The following is a 24395-nucleotide window of genomic DNA, read 5'->3' as shown; positions in this document are numbered from 1 at the left end:
GGAACGTTTGGCATAATATTGCAACTTTGAGAAGATATTCTAAGTGAATTACAATCAAAGCAACTTGAAGACGCAAGTGAACTAGCTGCTCCCCCCACATTCGGTACAACACAACTTCCAGGATTAATGCCAATAAAAAAATGCATTTAACAATAGTAAGCCAAGAAATGTCTATTCAGTCATCACAGTGCATGCTAAGAAAAGAAAAAATGGAAAAGAAAAGAAAAATAGAAAACAATAAACCCCCATCGTGATCACGCACACAATATGCTTCTCCGAGTCGATCATGGGAACCAGAAGAGGGAGCAGGTATTTTTTTTCGAAAGCCTTTATCCCACGCAAGGATATACAAGGACTCGCATCGTGGACTCATGTACATCACATCACATCACAGCTCTTTCTCTTCGTCCGTCGTAACTCCGGCCACCACGCACCAGGAATTCCCAATGGCAAAATCAGATACGGATGAAAGAACACAAAAGGAAAATGAGGCAAGACGTGAGACGGAGATATCCCGGTCCATGGTAGATCGGGTCAATTTCCCCAGGAAGAAGAAAATGGGGAATAAGAAACTATTGAGGCATAGCCCCGTGAACATCGCGGAGAGGTTCTCTCTCCGAAAGCGGCCCTTCAGCAAACGCCTTCGCCGAGCAGCAAAGTTTCATATTACCCGAAAAGAAATAATGAAAAACGAAGCCGGTATCCATGAGCAATACTGGCTTCCCATCTTCCCCCTTCATATCCATTGGTATCATAAGCGAAAGGTTTCATGACTGGCCCGACAAATCATCTCCCCTGAGCATCACATCAATGGGACATTTCTATTACCCATTGTTTGTTTACTGCGAGGCGCACTGCACGCGCTCGGCACCGGGAGGAACATCGTCATCATCCTCATCCATGCCGCCTGCAGCACCGTGGGCGCGGGCCTGCGAGGGCTCGCTGCCGTCAATGTCGTGCAGCTCGAAGTCCTCAACCATGGCGTCGGCCGGGGGCTGGGTCTGCTCCATGCGTGGGGGCAGGACCTTCTCGAGCAGCTCGAGGTTCTGCAGCTGGTCCTTCTTGGGGAACTCAACCTCGAACTTGATGTAGAGGTTGCCGTGGTCGTGGTGGCGGAAAGAGGGCATACCCTGGCCGGGGATAACCTTGATGGCATCTACAACGAAGGGTGTTAGCAAAGTTCCAAAGTCACATGGGCGAACACAGAGAAAAAAAAGGGAAACGTACCAGGGGTGATAACCTCGCCGGGGGCAATGTTGACGGTTAACCACCGGTCGTCGAGGTGCTCGACGTGGACAGCGCCGCCACCAAGCGCGGTCAAGAGGTCGATCTTGGCCTGGAAGAACAGGTCGTCGCCCTTGCGCTGGAAGCGAGGGTGGGGCTTCTGCTCAATCTCGAAGACAACATCACCGGGCAGGACGCCAGGCATCTGGTCACCCTCACCACGGAACTCAATCTTGTGGCCATCGCGAACACCCTTATCGACGTGGACGTGGAGGACCTTGCGCTCAACAATGGTCTTCTTACCGTTACACTTCTTGCAGCGGTCCTTGTCACGGATGATCTCGCCCTCGCCGTTGCAGTCGGGGCAGACGGTCTGGAAGCGTTGGATCATAGGGCCCATCTGGCGCATCATGGTCTTCATACCGCTACCGTTGCAGCCGGAGCACTCCTTAACAGCACCCTCCTTGCCACCACGGCCATCACAGCCAGAACAGATGACTGACTTCTGCAGGGCCAGCTTTGAGACCTTGCCGCGGTAAATGTCCTCCAGGTTGACCTTGTGCACATGGTGGATAGTGCGGGCCTTCTTGGGGCCGGTATCGCGCATGCCACCGCCGAACATTCCACCGAAACCGCCGCCGCCGCCACCGAAGAACTGGGAGAATATATCCTCAGCGTTCATACCGGGGCCACCAGCGCCACCCTCCAGGCCCTCCTCACCATATTGGTCGTAGATTTGACGCTTCTGGGGGTCGGAGAGAGTCTCGTAGGCGTGCGACAGCTCCTTAAACTTCTCCGCAGCCTCGGGGTTGTCAGCGTTCTTGTCTGTGTTGACGGACGAGAGGTTAGCATCGGAAGAATTAATTCATCATTGATGGCAGCTGGGTTGTTCTTTTTCTTTTGCTTTTCATCTTTCGAGATGGAGGGGGATTCAATATGGGAACGTACCAGGGTGGTACTTGAGAGCACCCTTCTTATAAGCGGTCTTCAGCTGAGCCTCTGTAGCCGTGGCGGGAACCTATTGATGAAACAAAAAAAGGACCGGTTAGCGTCACTGTGTCGACACGGTGATAAGAGCGGGATTCAAGCATACCCCCAGGCAGTCGTAGAAAGTGGTTTCCTTAACCATGATGGCGGGAATGTGGAAGAACGAAAGGAGAGGGGAGAGTGGTGAGGAGGAGAAAGCGAAAACAAAGAGTGAAATGAAGGTTGCTCCTAGTGGGGCAGTGACGAGGAAAAAGGCGAGATGTGCCCGAGAAGTGGAGGAGGAAGGGTTGATGACCTTTTCGGATAAGAATAGGAATGGAGTGGAATCGGAATAGGATTAGGAACAGGAGACTAGGCTGAGTAACTTTTTTTTTTCTGCCCAGGCACCTCGTACAGTGCGGATCCTGTAAAATATACCGGATTTATTACCAGGGCGCGGACCCTTTGAAATTCAATATTCAAGATAAGAAAATGAGGTTTCTAGAGGTTTTACAAGTTTCAATTCTCGCTCTGTCAAGTGGCTGCTTTTTTATGAATTGATCCTCTTTCTTTCATTCTTTGCCTTTGAATCGGGCCCGAGCGTCGATTCGACGGAATTCTGCGGCCTTCGATGGCGTTCGCTGTTCTTCTCCGCGATTCCGTCGTTTGATTCCTGTAATTACATGCTGACTCAGGTGCTTATTCAGGTTCGAAGTCTCTGTTATGTGGTTATGCTGTGGTATATCCATGGTAAATAATCATCGGATCCCCAAAGGGTGGCGAAGAACCATTCTGAGGTTTACTGTAAGGCTGAAAAGATTTGCGGCTTATGTACAAAGAGTAACTCTTCATAGTTAGGCCAATTGTAACTCACTCTGTTACGGTACTCCGTACTTAGTGAACGCCCCCCCTCTCCCCGCCACATCAAATATGGTCAGCCACAATGGTTATCGATAAGCCGAGGGGAAAAAGTTCTTCAATTGATCCACTTGCTCCAGTCCTCACAGCCATTGGAATCAATGCGAGCGGGCCTCTCCGATGGATTGGACTTGCTAGATAAAGACCCTAGCGGCCTGGGCGTAGGGTGTGACCATAAAATACCAGTTACTCCTCCGCAGACAGCAGACGCAATACCTTTTGCATAAAAAAAAAAAGACATTCTTATCATCAACCATCACCAAAGATGGATCAAGAGCCTGGTTTCATTGCCGCCGTTGAGGAGGCCAAGCTGGGATACGCCGAGGGTGGCGTTCCCATTGGTGCTGCGCTGGTCTCCAAGGATGGTCAGATCCTGGGCCGAGGCCATAACATGCGCGTGCAAAAGGGCAGCCCGGTTCTGCACGTCAGTAGTAGCCCGGTCGTTCTGTATATCTAATCAACATTGCAACTAACCATCCACGTAGGCTGAGATGTCTGCTCTGGAAAACTCCGGCCGACTGCCCGCCTCCGCCTATGAAGGTGCAACCATGTATACCACCCTGTCGCCTTGCGATATGTGTACTGGTGCTTGCCTGCTCTACAAGGTGAAGCGTGTGGTCATTGGCGAGAACAAGAACTTCATCGGTGGCGAGGAGTTGCTCAAGAGCCGTGGTAAGGATGTCATTGTCGTCGACAACCAGGAGTGCAAGGATCTCATGGAGAAATTTATGAAGGAGAAGCCGGAGCTTTGGTAAGTTGCATGCGGATGAGTGCCACGGTGCTCCTATCTTCTGTTTGAGCCTTGCTGACCAGAGTACCTTCCATATAGGAATGAGGATATTGCCGTCTAGAGCCGCTATCAAGGTTGTATCTAATTGCATAATTGTCCCAAGCGAGGTGGGACTTCATCATCCCATACAAATCTCAATTATATTTCAAATCCAGAGATATCTTGTGTATCATGAAACTTTTGCTATACCGTCTCTCTGGGGTGGTAAGGAAGCCACCTTAAGTCCGAAACAAATAATGATTCAAATCAAGCCGCCGTGAGACGGTGGATCTCCTCAAAGAAGAACTTGAGGTGTTCCGGGTCCACGAAGGGAGTGACGCCTGTTTTCGGATATTAACATCGTATAACAACATGTATCAGAATCTTAACGTACCGTGTCCAAGGTTGCAAATCCAGCCTTGCTTGCCCTTCTTGAACCCTTCAACCATCTTCTCCACGGTCTCGGTAATAGCAGGACGACCACCATAGAGCATACCGGGATCGGCGTTACCCTGAATAGTGACCCGACCGTTGGCAATACGCATGGCATCGGCGGGATCGTGCAGCCAATCCAGACCAACGACATTATAGCCGGACTGGCACAAGTCCTCCAGACCGTACCAAGCACCCTTAGCAAAGACGGTCATGGGGACGGGATCGAGACCCATCTCCTGCAGCCGCTTGGGCAAGTTGGCGGAAATGTGACGGAGGTAGGGAAGCGAGAACGACTGGAAGGAGGTGGGCGAGAGCTCACCGGCCCACGAATCGAACACCTGCACCAGCTGCGCACCAGCCTGAACCTGGAGAGCCAGGTAATCAACGCAGATCTCGGCAATCTTCTGGAGCAGAGCCTGCGACTCCTTCGGGTACTTGTAGACCCAGGTCTTAGACTGCACAAAGAGCTTGCTGCCGCCACCCTCAACCATATAGCACAACAGAGTCCATGGCGCACCGCAGAAACCGATGAGAGGAACGCGGCCCTTCAGCTTGAAGCGTGTCAGGGAGATGGCCTTGTAGACGTAATCCAATTCAGACTTGACGTCCACCTCCTTCGCCATCACCTTCTCGTACTGTCCATCAGTCGGCGACTGGAGCGGCTCAGGGAAGTGCGGGCCCTTCTTATCCACCATTTCCACCGTCATGCCCATGGCCTGCGGGATGACCAAAATATCAGAGAAAATAATTGCTGCATCGATGAGGCCTTCGTAGCGGTCAATGGGCTGGAGGGTCAAAGTCGAGGCGACCTCCGGCGAGCGGCAGCATTCGAAGAAGTCCCGGCCGGCCTTGGCCTCGTGATACTCGGGAAGGTAGCGACCAGCTAGCGAGGAAGAAGAATATGTCAGCTAATCGTTCTGCAGGGTCAATTTGCCAGAAGAATGGGCACGGGATCAAGCTCACCCTGTCGCATCACCCATATCGGCGGGCGCTCGACCTTCTCGCCTGTGATTGTCAGTGATTTGTCTGTAGGTCGAAAATTGACAAAATGTCATGGATCGGTTTTACCTCGTGCAGCTCTCAGCAGCAGATCGTTCTTAAGGGGCTCGAATTGTTCTTGCATGGTGGGTGGTTGAATGCAGTTGGAGGAGGGGAAGTGGGAGAGGATTCTCGGGGAACCGCGGGCCAACGATTTGATCTGCCGCTGGGGGAACCTTGAGGGACTAGGAATGCTAGCAACATTATATTTCACAACAGCTACTAGAACCTAGAACCAACATCTCGGATTAAATTTACTAAAAACATCTGTCGTCATACTCATATATGTGGATACTGATAAATTCATATATTCTGAATAATTTATTGATAGTAGTACCTACTAGTGGTACTGAGGACTGATCTTGTGATCTACACACGCACTAGATTATCGTTTCTTCAATCACTCATCACCGCCATGGATTTACTAGTATTCACCAAACTGCTTCTTCCGAAGAACTCCCCCCACTGTACAGCACGCCGTCGAGTGCCTTCTTTTGTTTGTCATCGACATCGGTGGCAATAGCCGAGGTGCCAGCGGCATTGATGTTGGCCACCAATGGGTCTTCTGCTGAGTTCCACTTCAGCGATCCCTGATCCGTAGTGACTTGGAAACATTCAAGCAGAGTTTGGGGTACTTCGGGGCCGCTCTTCCATGCCTCTGTCGAGCCGGATTCTCGGATATTGTCTACCGAGATAACAATTGAACCCCGCGAGTCAAGACCAGCTAGATCCAGAATGTTTCCCGAGAGCTGGATGCTATCCTGGTACTTGAGAGTGTCTTCCTCGATAGTATAGCAGAGGAGAGTTGAAGAGCTGTTACGGATGTTAGCTTAGTTGAATATTTGCAATTGGAGATCATGTGCACATACCCTTCAAGGCCAACAAGAATAGCCTGCACGGGGGGGCCCTGCGGACTGCTCGGCCGAAACAGCCCAGATGCCCCGAACACTAATTTCAGGTTCTTGGGACACACCCTCTAGAGGGACCTTTTGAAGCGCCTTTCCCTCGTTCCACATCCATAGGAGCAGGAAGTCGTCACCGCCACCGGAAATGAGATACTGCGGGGCCCAGGAAGGGACGCAAAGCTTGTTGATAAAAGAAGTGTGACCCAGGCAGAACTTCTCAATGACATGCGACTGAGGAAGACCGCGTGACACACGGATGTGCTCATCACGATCAGCGGTCAAGATATAGCTTCGGTTCACAGATGCATCCGTGGGCAAAGACACAGCAATCAGGTCGGTGAGCAAGGAAACATGGCCCAGAATTAGCTGGTGCTCGAAACCAGACGCAACTGTTTCATCCGTGTTGCCATTTTTCGAAGCAGACTTTTGAGCCTCTTTTTCGAACTGCGTGATTTGGTTCTTTAGAGTTTCTAAATTGCGCTGCGAGTGCACAGTGAGATTTGTAGCAGCAGGCTTAAAAGCCTTTGCCTCCTCCACGCGAGGAGTATACTCCCCAGGAATCAGAGGCAAGGAGTAAGCATCCCCAAACTTGTCAGCACATAAGATGGTCTGTTCATCAGGTGTCAAGGCCAACGCACTTGGGCGCTTGGGCATCGTCCTTTTCGCACTGTCAGTACTCACTGTTTGATCCACGAGAAGAATTGTAAGGCTACTACTTACCGAGAACTGATCTCATCTAGTTTTCCATCTCCACTCAAACTGAATACTCGAATGCATTTGTCATCGGCAGTTAGGGCCACAACATGCTTGCCATCGGAGGAGGTTAGAAGAATAGGAATGTTGGTCCACTCTGGCAATTGATTGCCCGAGGATTTTTTGGTCGAAGGCTTCTCTTTCGATTCTTCTTTTTGAGCGTCGGGAGCTGGCGAAATCTTTCTCCTCTTCTCCGCAGGTACTTGGTCATTGGAAGCAAACTCGGAGCTCGACTCTACAGTCTTGGGCCATGCGTCCAGGCATTGGCCATTGACTGCGGAATACGAGTAAAGACGCCGCCCCGCTGAAGCCACCAAGAGTCCCACAGAGCCTGAAGACTGTTGCTTGGTGTACTTCACGCATTGGAAAGGGTGCTGGAAGCTTGCCATGATGCCGTTGGGGTGTTGCGTTTGCTGGCAAAAATTTCGAGGTTACCCAATCGGGAACCGTGAAAAAGTAGTCAATGAGATCGAGGTTTACAAAACCACAGAAAGTCCAATTCGAATCAGACTTGCGAAGGAAGAAAAAAAGGTTTCCACAAAGGTCTTGACAATTGCTTGAAAACCAGTACTCAGATATCTCTTTCCCTCGCTCTCTCTCTACTTGCTCCTGCAGCGCCCGCCATCGGAGATCCGCAGCAATGTATTTCCGGTGACCACAACCACGGTCATGTGACCCACTAGCGAACCGCACCGAAAAAAAGCATTCCCCAAAGCCGTAATTTCTCTTCCACAACCAATTCACGTACCCTTAAACAACCTATCTTCAACGAAATAAGAAGAAATGGGGGGCAAATCTGCAGCCAAGTCCGCTTACTTCGACAAGCTCAAGAGCTTGGTATGTCTACACTGTCATCTCTCTCTCTCAGAGATTTCTTTCCTCGCTGTGGTTCACAATGCTAATTGATGTCTAATTTAGCTCGAGGGCTACCGGTACGCTCGATCGATCCAATGATTCTGCAATAGCTTGTACTGACTGTTCTAACTCTAGCTCGATCTTCATCTGTGGTGTTGACAATGTCTCCTCCCAGCAGATGCACGAGATCCGTGCTTCCCTCCGTGGTGAGGCCGTCGTTCTCATGGGTAAGAACACCATGGTTCGTCGTGCCCTGAAGGGTTTCGTTACCGAGAACCCGGACTGGGAGCGTCTCCTGCCCCATGTCAAGGGCAACGTTGGTTTCATCTTCACCAACAGCGATCTCTCTGAGATCAAGGACAAGATCCTGGCCAACCGTGTCGCCGCCCCCGCCCGTGCTGGTGCCTTCGCTCCCGGCGATGTCTGGGTCCCCGCCGGTAACACTGGTATGGAGCCCGGTAAGACCTCTTTCTTCCAGGCTCTCGGTGTCCCCACCAAGATCGCTCGTGGTACCATCGAGATTGTCTCCGACCTCAAGCTCATTGAGGCCGGTAGCAAGGTCGGTGCCTCCGAGGCTTCTCTGCTCAACCTGCTGAACATCTCTCCCTTCACCTACGGTATGACCATCACCCAGGTCTACGACCAGGGTCAGATCTTCGGTGCCGATGTTCTCGACATTGGTGAGGAGCAGCTCCTGAAGACCTTCAGCACTGCTATCCAGACCATTGCTGCTCTGTCTCTGGCTACCAACATCCCCACCATCCCCGCCACCGTGCACTCGATCGTCAACGCCTACAAGAAGGTTCTTGCTGTCGCTCTCGAGACCGAGATCAGCTGGCCCGAGATTGAGGAGCTCAAGGACCGCATCGCCAACCCCGATGCCTACGCCTCTGCTGCTCCCGCCGCCGCCGCCGCCGGTGGTGCTGCCGATGCTCCCGCTGAGGCTGCCCCCGCTGAGGAGGAGGAGGATTCCGATGCTGACATGGGCTTCGGTCTTTTCGACTAAGCGCATAGTCCTCAAGTGGACACGAACGCCATGTTTTAGATACTTTGATTTAACCCAGACCTGAAATACGGCTGGGGAATGAAATTACGACGACTTGGCAACGGCTTCAATTATGACCTTTCCCTGGCATGTTTAATGGAACGTAGAAACACGATCCATTATCTGTCCGTCTTTAATTGGTGAGTTTCGACTTAGACTCTCTTTTAATCTCCTTCCCACTCTCTTGCCCACCACCTTGTTTTCAAATATTCCTTTCACCCTGGCGGATGACGAAACATTTTTAACCCCGAGCAATCGGCCCTTGCGTAAGGGCCGCACTGACGATTAAAAATTGCAACAACAACACTCTAATTTTTTGCTGACGCCATGCCTCAATTTGCTTTCATTACTCTCACAATACTTGATTGTTGAAACAATTGCTAATATTTTCTCAGATTACAGATTTCTTCTTCAGGCACCCTGTAGCAACCGTGTCTATCGTAGAGCTTATTGCATTGCGGTGGCGAGGGATGTTTATGATGTTGATTGAGGTTCTCAGAGTCTAAAATTAGTTTGAATCAACCAGTTTCGGACCTACATATTTTGATTGTTCACTTTTGGAGTCGTAGATAATGTAGCATCGCTTGCTAGCGAACGTATGTTGGCTCGCTGCTCAATCGAGTATGTGCACCCTTCTGGCATGAGGGCTATCCCCACCCGGCGATGTCGGTGGCCAATGACCGGCAATTCCGGCGATTTCTCCGCATGCTATTATGCTGTCCAATGCTACCTAGTAAGCCATAAATTTCACAGAAAGCATCTCTAAATACGGAGTACTTAGCTAGATTTACGACACTGGGACAAGCATCAGCTTGACAGCCTATTCACAACTACCTGAGCAACCTCCAGGACTACTGCACTGTCTATCCAACTTCAACAGATCCAACGAGATCGATTTCAAACATGGCAGAACAGCACAGAGAGCCCCGGGTCACACTCATTGAGTTAAGTCCCAGTGAACTCGCTTCCAAGAAGCTAGGTTCGCACAATCTCCAAGCTGCGGTCGAAGCCCTTCATCGAGATGGGATTGTTGCGATTAAAAATGCCGTGAACATCGCACACTTGGATAAGCTCAATGCTAGAATGATCCCCGAGGCCAAAGACCTTTATGCACGGCCGGAAACGCACCGCAACTTTGGCAAAAACACGGGAAACATCCAGCAGGAGCCCATCCTGGAAGATGACTACATCTTCGACGACGTCATCGCAAATCCGTGGGCAACAGAGGCTATTCAGTGTATGCTCGGTCCGCAGTCAACTGTGCGATTTTACAGCGCCAACACTGCTTTCAAAGCGACAGATCGGCAGCCCCCGCATATAGATGTCACTTTCGATTTCCCCAAAGTTCCGTTCGGATACTGCGTGAATATCAACCTCGTCGATACGACTCCAGAAAACGGAGCCACGGAAGTTTGGTTGGGCTCACACCTTGACACGGACAAGGATATTCTCCACATTTCGGAAGATAGCATGAAAGTTAAACCCGAGCTCCAAGAACAGCGACGCAAGATTTCTCCGCCTATTCAGCCCAGCTTGCCTAAGGGATCTCTGATCGTTCGGGATTTTAGGCTGTGGCATGCTGGTAGACCGAACCTGACAGATGAGCCGCGAGTCATGCTTGTTTCGGTGCAGTTTCCTCGCTGGTATCGGAGCAATTTGAAAATGAGATTACCGGCTAGCGTTAGAGATAAGTTGAACTGGCGAGACGCTGTGCCGTGCGTGGAGTGGATGCCGGAGGGTTATGACTACCTTCAAGGTGCCCATGACCATGATTTTGTTTTGTTACCCTAGATATGGAGGTTAAGATACAGAGTATTGCTATTTTATTCAAAACTCTAATACTAGATGCAAATTCTGAAGGCAAAACACCCAAATCGGGTGGTGACCTCGGAAAAGGCAGCCGCATTTGGGAATTTTAGAAGTCAATGAGGCAACACGATCATTCCATAAACTCTACTTATGTACCCTTATGAGAATATAATGTTTGTAGAAAAGTCCAACAATAATATTTCGCAGGCATCAATTTATGTTTCTGCGTGATCTTAAGTCTAAGTCTAAGTCTATATCTATATGCAGTAAAAGCGTATCAAATGTTGGGGTCATCAAATATCCGAAGGCACAACCAGCCATGGGATGAACACCAGCTCATGGGAATAAAAATGGAAGAGCAAAAGAGTGGATTTTTTTCATCAAATAACTCGGAAATAAGACATTTATCCCAGAGTCAGAGTGTACTGAGCACCAGTCGAGCACGAAAGGGTGTTGACATCATCCGGGTGCTGGTAAGACTGGGCGCAGTTGGAGTCGCCGGCCTCACATGTAGCAGTAGAGCAGCTAGAGTCACTGGGAATAGCGGCGAAGCCATTCTTGACGAACTCGGAAGAAGAGTCCATATTGATGGAGGAAAGATCCCAGAACAGCTTGTCAGAGTCCAGAGTGTACTCGAACTGGAGAACGCTGTCTTGGGACTCAGAGGTGGACATCTTGATGGAGATACCACCGCCGTTGGGGTTGGTCTGCCAGTTCTCGCTGTAGGTGCCGCCTCCAGAGTTGATAGTCTGCATAGCACCGGACTCAGCGGAGGTTGACCAGACGTAGATGTCGGTATCGAAGTTGTTCACGATCTGAACACTGCCGCTGTTGGAAGAGTCGCGGGCACTGTGGGGAAGAGCAGTGGCGGCGGCAGCCAGGATGCTGGAGATGACAACGTTGGAGAAAAAACATTTTGAATATACTTGTCGTGTTGACGAAAGTGGTGGTAAAAAAGACTGTGTTGAAAAGAAGGTTTCTGATCAAAAGACAGTGAAGAGAGTGTAGAATCTGATAAGAGATTGAATCAGATTGTAAAAACAAAAGAAGCAAAAAGAGAGAGTGAGAGAACGACTGAGGTCTCAAAGATTGTAATGGTTTGAAGAAAAAAAGAAGGTCTGTTGTCGAGAACGAAGTCGTCTTATATATTCATTTTGGACCCGTTGGAGATGTGGCAAGCCTCAAACTTTGATCTTCCAGACTGACCTCACACATTCGAGAAATTATGGGGTTGGCCAATGAGTCTGTCGAAGTGGAGTGTTCTCGTCCGAAATGTTCTGGAACAACGTTGCCATCGCCGGAAATGGAAGTCCTAATATAAAGTTTCACATTCTTCTATCCTTAACTGTCACTTGTCTGGCACGAGCCCCCGTTCGTCGATCCCCCAGAACTAATGGGATAATTGTGGACCTTGACATCATATCGGCTTCAAAGTTTTGTTCCTTGTGCTCGACGCGAATGAAAGCGCTTCAATCTCCAAACACTACTCCAAGCCATCTCCCAGGAAATGGTTACAAGGCTCGATCCGAACATCCGAATGTCAGGTACTCTTCGGAAGGCAGACTCATCGGCATTTCTGGTAAGTTCTATTCCATTTGGGGGTGCCACATTTGGAAAGTTGGCCGAACTTTCCATCATGCTATTCAGCCTCGGTTCCGAGTCCAAGTCCCGATGTCGCCTCCTCCCAACCACCCAGCCACGCGGCTTTTACACTCGCCACCGTTCTGTATTTGGCTGCCAAGAGGTTCTCAAAAATCTCATACGATTCTGATTCCAGGGTCTCTTGGCGGGTGGCCACTCTAAGAATTTGTTCGAAGGTGTGGGTGGTACCAGCCCACCAACTCAGCAAGATGCCTGCCCAAGGGCCAAGGACTCAAATTCTAACCCTGGGAAGAACATTGCGTCACTTCATTGTCCCTTTTGTTGTAAGGTCGTTAATGAAAGGTCTAGACTTTGTAACTGTTTCCTTGTATCCGAACTACCGGTATCCTTTTATCCCTCTTATATGGTCAAAAAAATCTCAATAACTAGACTAAACCTAGCTGTAAGAAGGTCCTGAAATCTTCTCATACAATAGAAAATGTCTGAGTTTCTTTAGAACTTAATTGCCTCAAAAGGCACAAAGCAAAAGGAGGGGTGGAATCCTTGGTTGGAGGCAAGGCACTGGATGGTTCTCCAGGTCCTGGCACGAGGAACAGTGTTCCTGTCTAGTGCCACTCGGACGATGCGCGAGGAACGTACCATGTAACACTCTACGAGAGGCAAACTATCGAGGGATATTAGTAAGCTATGAGTTAGGCGGGTGCCTGCATCTTCTTCAAGACCAGGTCGGGCCAGATTCCCACGCGAGACAGGATCCATGATTTGGGAGCAGGCCGGTTCGCAAGGAACAAGGAACAAGGAACAAGGAACCGTCTTTGTGATTCTATATTTGAGGTAAAGAAAATAATGATTTAGTTTGCACGGCGGACAGCCGAAGCCGAGCCTTATCCTGAGTACAAAGAATCCCCCTCTGTCAGATGTTGCTTGTGACAGCGGGTTTTCTCCGCAACGTGGAAGTCTAGACTCAGCGAGATCCATATTTCTTTCAACCTCACTTACTCCACTTTTTGGATTTAGGTCTGAATGGATGCCAAGATGTGAGTGGGGAATCTAAAAGAAGATGCGGTAGGTTTTCTGCGCTAGATAGCCCCAAGTTGCCTGGTAAGTGTTGTTCAAACCGAATGCAAACAGGGCCAATTCCAAAGGGACCCAGCCAAATAGCCCTCTACGGTAGGTGCGTGAAGATGTTATACAGCTTGAGTCGAGGTCTATTGCGTGCATGATTGCAAAGAAGCTGATCATGGTATCCGTGTGGAAAGTAGAATATAATTAAATACAATGCCACCCAAACGAAAATAAAAACGAAGGGCTTTTGAAGCGAGTAAATTCCACATCAAAGCTATACATCATCGGCACCACGCCCGAAGCGGCCCCCAAAGCCTCCCAGATCACGGCGGAAGAATTTACCAATGTTCTTGAGGTTTTCGTTGAGATTTCCAGCAGCCGTGGACTCAGATGGGGTATGAGCATGACCACCCTGCAGATTCGAGGGAGGCGGAGCAGGAGACGAAGCCCCGGACGTACCACCCATGCCGGAATTCGAAGAGGTGCCACCGACAACGCCTGTGGTGCCTAGAGTACTCAGGCTGGGATTTCCAAATCGATCGACGCCATCTTTCGCTGCGGATATAAGGGCGGAACCGAGCATGGTGGCGTCAAAGCGGGAGGGCATGGACATAGATGGGGTGCCGCTTAGGCCAAGACCTGTCGAAACTGACCCGCTGGTGGTGGCCGCTGGAGCTTGCAAACCTGCGAGGATGGGATTGTTCTGCTGGAGGCTAGAGGCAAAGCGGTCCGATGCACGATGGAGCTGAAACAGCTCCACCAGGTGATTTTGTTCTTGGCGACTACGGATACCTTTGAGGTCGAGGATCTTGCGAAAGTTGTTGTTGTTGCGGTCGGCAATGTGAATGAGGTATGCCTGGACAAGGGCCTCCGGTGGAGAAGGCCGGACTTGCAGGGTTTTGAGGAGAGTTTCGATCTTGAAAAAGCTGCTGTTCACACGCTTGACAAAACCTGCAGGAGCAGGCGCGGGAAGGAGAGACGAGAGACCGCTCTTGAGAGTGTAGGAGTCAAGGAGCATCTAGATGTATGTAAGCTTGACAATTCAAAACGTATTAGCGTCAGTCTCGTAGAGAAAAGACTTACCTGCTCAGCCCCCGTTTCGGAAACAGGTCTACATTGGAAGACATTGCTAATGAATAGACTGGACATCAATTCCACAAGATGATCGGAGAAAGCTCGAGCATATTGCTGCTTGTGCAGCATTTCGAGAATATGTGATGCCTTTTCCTTTGTCCGTGAGAGCATCTCTCCCACGTAAGAACTTTGGTCACTGACGGCCTCAATTCTGCTCCAAGGCGTGTTGCGCATTTCACGCCAGGACGGTTCCAGATCGACCTCTACTTGTTTGACAAGCCCTCTGACAGCCGCAGATGCAATTCCCATGAAAGAATCGGCTTGGCTCTGTAGGTCGACCGTTTCCTTGAGAGTTTCGTCTAGTCGGCCCTTGATCTTTTCTTCCAGCTGGGTGCACGTAGAATAGCAGTAATCGGCAGTATTCAGAACGGTCACCAGTTCTTCTATTGATGGAACTTTAGATGGCGTATGACCAGATGGGCGTTCACTGATATAGCTGAGAAGAACCTGCTGAGCATACTGGTCGAGGTATTTAGCAAAAACCTTTGCAAGCTCTGCCAGACTACCACCCGTTGAAAGCTTTGCGCATTGCTGTAGAGAGTGTCGATAGAACGTGAATAATTCAGTAGATGATGAAACCACGGTATGGGAATTGAACTCCTCATCTGGAGCCTTCAGGGGCTGTTGACGATATTTAGGCAGTAGTCCAGCCAGCTGCTTGTCTTGCGCGTCAACCCAAACACTCAAATACGGCTCAAATGCCTCAGAAATCGACTGGCTGAATGCTGGGGTCTCGGCGGAGGCGAAGGTATCTGCAGATGGCCGCGGGGGCGCAAAGCGACGCTCAAGTGATTGCTCAAAATCGAGTGTTTCTTGCAAACACGAAAGTAACAAATTGACATCGATTGTCTGGCCACTTCGTACAGACCGCGAGAGAATGCCCTTGTAATCATCTCGTGTTCCCTCGCAGAAAACATTGGCCAATATTTCATTGACACGCCACGGGGCTGGAAAGATCGCAACGTTCTCCTCGTCGTAGATCTTCAAGATACGTCGGAACCATGAGTATCGACGAGAAATATTATCCAGGGAGCCAGCCTCTTCATTATTGCGGAAGACTTGGCGATATTCGCGCAGCTGAGTGTTGCAGTACCATGTCACAAGTCGAGAACGAGCATGCTCGCCTAGTGCATCCACGACTAAGCATGCCTCTGAAAGTATGACCTTGCGCTGCATCACTTCTCCCTTGGCAAATGCCATCTCAAAATCCTCGCAAACCTGCTCTAGGAGGTCTCGCTGGATATCCGCAACATTCCGACTCAGAATTGCGATTTGGTCGATCGATCGATATGATTTGAAATGAGCCATCAGCTGGATCACCGCTTCGAGGAGCTGTGCGCAATCCCGATACTGTCGCGTCCGGCTAAGCGCCTGAAGCTGATCATAAGCAGTGGTCAGCATCTGAAGGCGTTTGAGCGCAGTCATAGACAGAGTAAGGTTCTTTTTCGCATTGTCTAACTGCTTGATATCGGCGGTCATGTCTGTGATGGCTTGTTCGGTCTTGATGGCGCGTTCGCGGACATCATCGATCTTTTTAAACAGCTCCGACAGATCAGCCTTGGCTGTCTGTATGCGTTCAACGCTCTCAGCATTAGAGGTGACCTGTTCCTCCACAAGAGTACCAATGTCGGAGTCCAATTCATCTTCGTAGGTATGGAGAGCGTCGGAGATCTGGGAGACGGAGGAGAGGGTGGAGGGGTGCGAGAAGATAGCGTTCAGATGGTCGACCGGATCATAGTTCACTGAAAGAGGTCTGGTCAGCTTTCCTGAGTGTGTATCATGGCATTGGGGAGGGCCGATACCTGCATCCAAGGCGTCGAGGGTGGGCTCCTCGTTTGGAGGCATATGGCCGGTGTTTGGAGAAGTGATTGCAACCATTCCATTAGATCACCAAGATCATTCTGCTCCCAGCAACAAAACAAAGTTGCGCCAGGCCAATGCAGAGTTCCGTGAGGGCGAAATGGGGGAGTGAATGGGGGAATGGGGTCACGTTGATCAAGCGCGCGGGCGCAAGTCGGGAGCCACCTGGGCCGCTTGCCGCTTGGCACCTTACGCAACATCCCGCGCTAGTAGGTTACTACAGTAGTACTAGTAGTATGTACATATCATGTGCTATGTACAGATTTACAGATCACTGGGAGAAAATATTCTTGAGTGTGTTATTTGTTCGGAGCCAGTAGTAGGGCAAATTTCTAAAATACAGAGGGACATGTCCCGAATCATTCACTGTCTTTCGCCTGAGCCATGCAAAATTATTCAAAGCCTTTCGGATGCGTCATGCTCCATAGCATCATCCGATTCTCCATTGCGGTCTCGAGAGCTTCAGGCTATGGTGTTTCGAGAAAGATATTCCGCAGGAAGCTAGCGAAAAATGATGGATTTTTTGATTTGTTTCGTAGTGGGATTGGTGGTTGGGCATTATCAAATCGGAGGATGAAGGCTAACCTCCATTGAGAAAAGCAGTAGGGGGTAAAGCTCCCTGCGCCTGTGAGAATTTGTTAGTATCGAAATGCCATTGGTTATAATGAATTCAGTCTATTTTGCTTACCTTGAGTTCTTCAAAGTTTTTCCAAGCCGCATCGAGATTCCAGCCATTACCGGAGAGAGCCATCTCCGAGTATTGAAGAGTCATGCCGGACTTCGTGCTGATCTGGATGACGAGCTGTTCTTGCTGAACTTGAGTCTCGGTTTTGCCAGGCGCCGGAGCACCGTATCCTTCGGGGAATCCGGGTAGCGCCGTCGCCGCAGCTGGTGCAATGGAAGCAGCAGGGTTGGCGGGAATAGCAGGTATCGGAGCCATGGCTTGGGGAATGGGCTGGCTCTCAGGACTCCATGCCTCGTGGCCACCGTAGGCACGAGCGCACAAGATATCATTCAAGACGCGAATACCACCGGGGCCATGTCCTGGACCAATAATGAAGCTCCTGTCGAAACTGCGCGTCTCAACCTTGCCATCAACGCTTTCGTCAAACTTTCCATGTACGGTGATAATGAGGCCACCGACTCCGGTAGGGCTCTGTCCTGTTGGATCGGGCAGACCAGGCACTAGGTGGCACTCGACCAGGAACTGTTCGGGTTGGGTGGCCATGTCGGGGTGACGTGTTTGAGGAAGACTATTCCACATCTCGCCGATTTTTAGGGGACCGGTGTAGATGCGATTCATACGAGCACTCAAGTGGGTGATCTTGGAAAGATTCCTGCTCCTTTTGATGTATGCGTCCCAGCCCGCTGTTTCGGTTTGCTGAACTTTGGGGGCCTGGACGTTGACGTTCAAAGAAAACTTGGAGTTTTCGTCGTAGAATTGGTTGATGAGATCGTTGCGGTTATTGTCGTAACTAGCGAAGAAGGTTCGGATGAAATTCTCGGCGATTTGAGAATCATCTTGGAAGTGGGGTGCCTGGATAGGGATGGGGGTCTTCTTCTGAGCGGCAATTTCCTCTGCAGTACGAACCTGGACGTTGTTCAAAGTCTGCAATTTTGGGTACCACTTGAGCATTGTGGCCTTGAAGTCTGGCTTGGAGCTGAAGTCATTGCCAGTCAGATCCAGAAACTCAAGGTTACGGAACTTCCACCGCCAGGCGATCATGGATTGAGAATCCTTGAAGTTGTTGTTTGAAAGGTCCAAATTTTTGATGTCGGCAAATGTCTGAGCCATGGTTGTCACAACGGAGACATTTGCGAGCTGGTTCTGGGCCAAGCTGACACTCTCTACTGCCTCTCGCCGCTCGGAGGAGCTGGTGAATTGCATTTCCCATACTTTCATCATGGCAGGAAAGAACTTTGACTGGGTTGTGGTGCTGTTGAAGATACCCATGGCCTGGAGATCGGTATCGTCGACAAGTTTCGACAAGTCCAGGAGCTTCGCCGCAGGGTTGAAGCGTTTGCCTAAAATCGAAGTGATTTTGAGCTTGGTATCTGCTGTCGAAGCTGATGCGCCGCCGGAGGTGGCAAGTTGCTGACCAAGTACCGCGGTTGAAGAATCGTAAAGCTCGACGGTAATGTTGACGCCTGCAAAAAGTTTGCCATTGAGTTGAAGCAGGCGCTCGGTCCACTCGGGGTGGACGGAAACCACGAGGATATCGCCTTCAACCCGCGACTAATTGAAGGTCAGAAAAGCGTAAAATAACTTGGGATTGCAATAAGCGAAGCTAAAATCAAGAAGAGAGAGAGAGATCTGGGAGACTGGTGTAATCCATGGTTGTCGACCGTTTTGCGAAGTGGGAGGCTATTCGGGTCTTTTTCTGGGGAATAACCAGGAAACAGTCGGATGTAGCGAGGGTATATAGAGTCGAAATTCGTGTGTGGCAACCGCGCTGCCGCAGGGACTTACCTTTGTGACTTTGAAGCGGGATCCTTTAGGTGCCGAATTCAATTTTCGTTCGCAGAAGGAGATGAGGTTCTCAACACCACCATCGCGTTTGGTAGAGGCGTTGCTATTCTTCCAACCAGTGATGCTGATTTGCGTGCTGTTTCCCTTACCACCCTTGCCATGTCGGACATTGGCCTGGGCAGAACCTTTGTTGTTGTTTTCGGAGATAGCTTGTTGAATGGCGTTCAAAGTCCTGTCGCGTGTTTGAGGTCGACCTCCACCAGAAGACCGTCCTCCACCTGCTCGAGAGGGACGACCAGAATCGCCGCGACCTCGCCTTCCCCCGCGCGCACTATTATCCATCTCCATATCACCATCTCGATCGGTTCGGGTTGGGCCCCGCTTGCGGATGCCCCCGCCAGATGCGCCTCCGGGTCGACGAGACTTCATGGTCTTCATATTTTGGGATGAATCAGCCTGAGAAGGTGATGGAAGAAGGGATAAAAGGAAAGCTGATGATTGGGAAGGAGCGAAGAGTAGAAGAGAGGAGGAGAGGCAGGTCTTCTCGGACCACTTTGCGCGTTGCGCAGCCACCTAGATCGAGCGGGGCGAAGTCGTTCGCATTCACTGAAGTTGTAGAGAATCGGTGATCAAAGCGGAGGAAAGTAAAACATAAGACAAAGAAGCTGTTAAAATCACTTTTCCAAAGAAAGATTTAGGCAGCGTTCCCGCCACGGAGTTTTGCGCGCCGCATCAGGCGGACGCTGGGGCCTTTTTTTCTTCAGTGAATGTTGACCGCCTCACGTGACCAATGCGTCATGAAGAACGCAGTTGTCACGTGCGTATGGGGAGATGAGTCAGCCCATTGGCCAATCAAAACCTGCCACTCCTCCGTCTTTATTGTCGAATGGGGCCAAAGCCAATCGGCGCTGATATACTACTTCGATAAGGCCAACTTGCAGTCAACTTACACACCAGCCCTCCTCCTCGGCTGCTGGACCTCAGATTACACGCGCCAATTGATTTGTTTCGATCAAGTCCAGGTATGTCTCTCCATTCGACGTTCTCTTCTTCTTTGATGTCTGCCCGAATGATCGTGTCTCCTGGTTTCACTTCATAGCTTGCGCGTACCATCTGATCTTTGCTAACTTCCCCGCCTTGACGCCAGACAATCGCGCTGCTGACGCTCTCTGAGACTTTTCGCCTACATATTGGCTCGCCCTATGGTCTTCAATTGACCGGCAAAATGCCTGCAAAATCGCGATTTACGAGACTTGACGCCTTCGCCAAGACCGTCGAAGATGCGCGCATTCGTACGAACTCTGGAGGTGTTATTACCATCGCATCGCTTCTGGTAGTCTTTTGGCTGGTATGGGGAGAATGGTCGGATTATCGGCGGATTGTGGTGCAGCCTGAACTCGTCGTTGACAAGTCGAGAGGTAAGCAATTGCCCAACATGATTGGCAGATATTCAAGGCGTGTCCGAGAGAAAAGGCTGACATTCGATACATCTTGAATAGGCGAACGAATGGAGATCCATTTGAATATGACTTTCCCGCGTTTACCTTGCGAACTCTTGACCTTGGACGTCATGGATGTCTCGGGCGAACTACAATCAGGCGTTGCGCATGGTGTGAACAAGGTCCGACTGTCCCCGCCTTCAGAAGGCGGCCGTGTCATCGATGTTCAGTCCCTTGATTTGTAAGTTCCTTCTTCGTGATCGCAAAGCAGAACCGGCCCTGTGACTGGATCATTGACTTACTCTATCCTTCTTGATGTCCAGACACTCCCCTGCAGATGCGGCGGCGCATCTTGCCCCAGACTACTGTGGTGATTGTTACGGAGCCACAGCGCCAGACAACGCTATCAAGGCCGGCTGCTGCAGTACTTGTGATGAAGTCCGAGAAGCATACGCGTCAAAGACATGGGCTTTCGGCGTTGGTGACAACGTCGAGCAATGCGAGCGTGAGGGCTACAAGGATAAGCTCAAGGCGATGCACCGTGAGGGTTGCCGAGTGGAAGGCGTGCTTCGTGTCAACAAGGTGGTGGGCAACTTCCACATTGCGCCTGGCCGTAGTTTTACAAACCAAAACATGCATGCCCACGACCTGCAAAACTACGATGTGCCCGGCACCCCTCCCGACGAGCAGCATACCATGAGCCACGAGATCCACGAGCTTCGATTTGGGCCCTCTCTTCCCGCAGAACTCGCTGACCGATGGCAGTGGTCGGATCACCACCACACTAACCCGCTTGACGACACCAAGCAGGCGACTAATGAGCCTAAATTCAATTTCATGTACTTTGTCAAGGTTGTTTCGACCTCATACTTGCCACTGGGATGGGACCCTCTCTTCTCATCTGCGATCCATAGCGCATACGATAAGGCACCTCTTGGCTCCCATGGCCTCGCCTATGGTGCCCAGGGAAGCATCGAGGCTCACCAGTACTCAGTCACTTCACACAAGCGTTCCCTCCTAGGTGGTGACGATGCCGCCGATGGCCATAAAGAACGCATGCATGCTGCTGGTGGTATTCCCGGCGTCTTCTTCAACTATGATATTTCTCCCATGAAGGTCATCAATCGTGAAACCAGACCGAAAACTTTCACCGGCTTCCTGACCGGTGTTTGTGCCATTATCGGAGGTACTCTCACTGTTGCTGCTGCGTTGGACCGTGGTCTATACGAGGGTAGCATGCGCATCAAGAAGTTGCATTCAAGCTGAACCAAAGTAGCCTTGAAGCTAGAAAGATATGTCAATGGAGCTGCATACCCACAAGAGAATGCATCGGGGATGGTAGTAAGTGGGCACTATGGCGTTTTTCGAATACCTATATACACTGATTTTGTTTGTTTGGGTTCATATATGTATCTGTATCGGAAAATGGCACCGCAAAACAGATTCTGAATTCTAAGCTACTATGTGTTTCCTGTAGAAGACCGGGCAAATCAGTGCCAGATGATCAAATGCTGAACGACTACTATTAGGTACGGGTGGAAGTTCTCCCGTCATAAATCAGCTTCTCGCGTTCTCCACGCATCGAGGCAAGGAAATTATCCTCCCCATTCTCGTCGAAAAGCATTGCTTCACTTTTCATACTGCGCCGTATCAAGTCCCGCCCACGTTCAAACATTTCTTTTTCGTATGAAGCAAGGGCCTCTTCCAATTCCGAAACTGGCACGGTCGTAATATCGGGACTTTTGCCACAAAGTTCAACGAGGCGTTTAACCAAGAGTACAGCATCATACATGGCACAGTTCACTCCCTCTCCCACAAAAGGAGTTGAAAGGTGCGCCGCATCCCCAAGTAGGGTCACGCCTGGAGCAGCACCGCGGTCCCAATCTACTTCTTCCGGTCTCAGATAGTGCAAACTCCAGGCACGAAATGGTCCTTCTCCATCAGCTACAATAGCTTTAAGCTGCGGTGCCCAATTCGCGTAGAACTCGTCCGAAGACAACATCAATCGTCGCACAGCTTCAGACTTTTTCGTGGCACCGCCATTACGGTGTTCATAGAAGTCTTTAGCAGCAGTGATGCCAAAGTACATTTTGTACGTACCGTCCGCCGATTGCTGGATGGCTAAGCTTCGATTTGGACCCACCGCCATCATCAAGCCGTGGCCAGCCAACTCGTAGGCTGCTCTGTAACTTCTGTTATTGTGTGAGATTTTGCTCTCGATGTACATTTTCCCGCAATAAACTGGCTGAGCTGCTGATACCTGCGGATTGAAAATATGAGTTGGAATACCGGTTTCTGTTGATTGGATTCTAGATTGGTTGGCTTACCAGAGGGCGGACTTTGCTCCAGCCTCCATCAGCTCCAACTATAAGCTTAAACCCAGTGGCCGAGTTACCATTGGTAAAATGAATGATGTAGCCATTGGCACCATCGCTGGAGTCATTGCTACTCCTCTCAATACGACAGACACTGTGATCCCACTTAATCTTGTGCGCGGGTATAGAGTTGAGTAGAAGCTGGCGTAGTTGCGAGCGATCAATCTCTGGTGCGTTACGATCCTCGCCAAAGCATATTGATGTTTCCCCGGATGGTCTGAGAATGCGGACCTTCGAGGCATTCCAGCGAGCATAGACTGCATTGAATTCATCAAACAATCCGGCTTCCTTGAGTGCCTGCTGACCCGACGGGCCGTGAATATCTAATGAACCGCCTTGCTGCCATGGGCCTGGGAATGATGATTCGTCACGTTCGTAAATGACATAGTTCTTGAATCCATTAACTTCAAGGAGACGTGCGAAAAGAAGACCACTCGGACCGGCACCGATGATTACAATAGAGGGCGACGGATACATATTGGAATGTCTGAATTGGCGTCAAAAACAGAAAGAATTGATTGGAGTCCGATCTAAGCTGAAGATTGCAGAAATTATCTATCTCCTTGTGGCAATCTTTTTTATATACTCCCGGGTGTGGTATGACTCCTTCCGATTGGTCCAGTTTGGAATCACACCACAGCAGCGACAATAACTTGACATCGCACAATCATTCGGACTCTCCGAGGTGTTCTATACATTTTTACGAGCTTGCGCAAAGATCTATCGTGTTTTCCAAGAGCTTGGGTTTCTTCAAAATAGGAACGGTAGTAACCGGATATCTAGAGGGGCATCCGGCCACTACGTTACCGGGTTTTCAGCGAGTGTTTAATGCGTACAAGGGGGCAAAAGCTAGGGAGTCTATAAGCACCAATGCGACCTTTATCGAGGAAGAATACCAGTTCTGAGAATATTTTCCGTCTTCGTATAACCTCAAACAAGGCTACGTACATATCTCAGGTATTCAAACGTCCGCGGGAGTTACATAGATGCAGAGGCTACATCTATGTAACCAATTAGATAGTAAATACTTACGAAAAGTATCGTCAATTCACATAAACAGCATATGGTAAAGTACCTCATAGTTCTGGAGCATATAACGTGCCTGGCTGTTGCGATGAAGACCGCCGGAGAGCAAGGATAGCCCTCTCGATCCAAGTTCTTTGATAAAATCCACATCTCGTGATGGCGGTTGATATGGGATGTGGAGTGTACCCCACGGCCATTCCGTTACGGGGTATTCTTGGCATTTCCCCATCTCTTCGTCTCTTCGTCTCGCGTCCACCACGCCGACACGGGGGGGGGGGGACGTCCCCATCAGTTCTTGTTTCACGCCGCTGGAAATTCGCAGATAACTGAGTACTCATAAAATCTCAAGGTAAAAATTTCTCGCATCTATATCCCAATAATGGCAAGGGCATTCAGGCTTGTTTAGGTGCCCGATTATCTAGGCCGTTCTCTTTGGTTATTGTATTATTGTAATATGCTAATGCCTGTGATAGCCCTGGAGGTCCTATGCCTTCTATTTTTATTTGTATCTGCCAATTTCCATAAATGTTTCATCGAGTATTATAGCGCTGACTGTAGAATATCTTGTACAAGAGCTGGCGGTCTCGAAATTTTCTTCAAGAAACACTGCCTTTCATTGATGCATGTCAGATGTCTTTATTCAATTCATACGGGCTACAAGGGTGTGCGTTAAGATCTCAAATATACATATATAAACCCTCATTATA

General features: G+C 49.9%; 12 protein-coding genes across 12 annotated transcripts; 5 read left to right on the top strand and 7 right to left on the bottom strand.

The window, feature by feature from the left end:
* Positions 1-839: 839 nt before the first annotated feature.
* On the bottom strand, positions 840-2353 carry N7481_000887 (type I HSP40 co-chaperone YDJ1; the record flags this gene model as incomplete). The annotated part of the gene is made up of 4 exons (XM_057260106.1): positions 840-1156; positions 1228-2049; positions 2173-2242; positions 2318-2353. 4 exons carry the CDS (start codon positions 2351-2353, stop codon positions 840-842), a joined length of 1245 nt encoding a protein of 414 aa, XP_057127938.1.
* A 1-nt stretch (position 2354) lies between these two features.
* Positions 2355-2546, top strand: N7481_000886 (uncharacterized protein; the record flags this gene model as incomplete). Its single annotated transcript, XM_057260105.1, has 1 exon — positions 2355-2546. One exon carries the CDS (start codon positions 2355-2357, stop codon positions 2544-2546), a length of 192 nt encoding a protein of 63 aa, XP_057127937.1.
* An 827-nt stretch (positions 2547-3373) lies between these two features.
* Positions 3374-3959, top strand: N7481_000885 (cytosine deaminase; the record flags this gene model as incomplete). Its single annotated transcript, XM_057260104.1, has 3 exons — positions 3374-3532; positions 3594-3859; positions 3938-3959. 3 exons carry the CDS (start codon positions 3374-3376, stop codon positions 3957-3959), a joined length of 447 nt encoding a protein of 148 aa, XP_057127936.1.
* Positions 3960-4254: 295 nt separating this feature from the next.
* N7481_000884 (uroporphyrinogen decarboxylase HEM12) lies at positions 4255-5285 on the bottom strand (the record flags this gene model as incomplete). The annotated part of the gene is made up of 2 exons (XM_057260103.1): positions 4255-5195; positions 5276-5285. 2 exons carry the CDS (start codon positions 5283-5285, stop codon positions 4255-4257), a joined length of 951 nt encoding a protein of 316 aa, XP_057127935.1.
* A 496-nt stretch (positions 5286-5781) lies between these two features.
* trm82 (putative tRNA methyltransferase) lies at positions 5782-7397 on the bottom strand (the record flags this gene model as incomplete). Its single annotated transcript, XM_057260102.1, has 3 exons — positions 5782-6163; positions 6266-6913; positions 6976-7397. 3 exons carry the CDS (start codon positions 7395-7397, stop codon positions 5782-5784), a joined length of 1452 nt encoding a protein of 483 aa, XP_057127934.1.
* A 394-nt stretch (positions 7398-7791) lies between these two features.
* Positions 7792-8869, top strand: N7481_000882 (60S ribosomal protein uL10; the record flags this gene model as incomplete). The annotated part of the gene is made up of 3 exons (XM_057260101.1): positions 7792-7845; positions 7927-7940; positions 7999-8869. 3 exons carry the CDS (start codon positions 7792-7794, stop codon positions 8867-8869), a joined length of 939 nt encoding a protein of 312 aa, XP_057127933.1.
* Positions 8870-9811: 942 nt separating this feature from the next.
* On the top strand, positions 9812-10699 carry N7481_000881 (phytanoyl-CoA dioxygenase family protein; the record flags this gene model as incomplete). Its single annotated transcript, XM_057260100.1, has 1 exon — positions 9812-10699. One exon carries the CDS (start codon positions 9812-9814, stop codon positions 10697-10699), a length of 888 nt encoding a protein of 295 aa, XP_057127932.1.
* A 422-nt stretch (positions 10700-11121) lies between these two features.
* Positions 11122-12616, bottom strand: N7481_000880 (uncharacterized protein; the record flags this gene model as incomplete). Its single annotated transcript, XM_057260099.1, has 2 exons — positions 11122-11602; positions 12591-12616. 2 exons carry the CDS (start codon positions 12614-12616, stop codon positions 11122-11124), a joined length of 507 nt encoding a protein of 168 aa, XP_057127931.1.
* Positions 12617-13658: 1042 nt separating this feature from the next.
* On the bottom strand, positions 13659-16363 carry N7481_000879 (putative GARP complex subunit Vps53; the record flags this gene model as incomplete). The annotated part of the gene is made up of 2 exons (XM_057260098.1): positions 13659-14402; positions 14468-16363. The coding sequence occupies 2 exons, from the start codon at positions 16361-16363 to the stop codon at positions 13659-13661; spliced, it is 2640 nt and encodes an 879-aa protein (XP_057127930.1).
* A 595-nt stretch (positions 16364-16958) lies between these two features.
* Positions 16959-19286, bottom strand: N7481_000878 (uncharacterized protein; the record flags this gene model as incomplete). The annotated part of the gene is made up of 3 exons (XM_057260097.1): positions 16959-17003; positions 17067-18614; positions 18849-19286. The coding sequence occupies 3 exons, from the start codon at positions 19284-19286 to the stop codon at positions 16959-16961; spliced, it is 2031 nt and encodes a 676-aa protein (XP_057127929.1).
* A 787-nt stretch (positions 19287-20073) lies between these two features.
* N7481_000877 (retrograde cargo receptor ERV46) lies at positions 20074-21553 on the top strand (the record flags this gene model as incomplete). The annotated part of the gene is made up of 3 exons (XM_057260096.1): positions 20074-20266; positions 20348-20528; positions 20611-21553. 3 exons carry the CDS (start codon positions 20074-20076, stop codon positions 21551-21553), a joined length of 1317 nt encoding a protein of 438 aa, XP_057127928.1.
* A 259-nt stretch (positions 21554-21812) lies between these two features.
* Positions 21813-23139, bottom strand: N7481_000876 (FAD-dependent oxidoreductase; the record flags this gene model as incomplete). The annotated part of the gene is made up of 2 exons (XM_057260095.1): positions 21813-22547; positions 22615-23139. 2 exons carry the CDS (start codon positions 23137-23139, stop codon positions 21813-21815), a joined length of 1260 nt encoding a protein of 419 aa, XP_057127927.1.
* Positions 23140-24395: the final 1256 nt, after the last annotated feature.

Source organism: Penicillium waksmanii, assembly GCF_028829765.1.
Source record: "Penicillium waksmanii strain IBT 27052 chromosome Unknown utg000001l:1.0-4852451.0:1.0-4856178.0, whole genome shotgun sequence".
Classification (NCBI taxonomy): domain Eukaryota; kingdom Fungi; phylum Ascomycota; class Eurotiomycetes; order Eurotiales; family Aspergillaceae; genus Penicillium; species Penicillium waksmanii.
The sequence above is the reverse complement of the archived record's forward strand: the minus strand, read 5'-3'. Positions and strand labels throughout refer to the sequence as shown.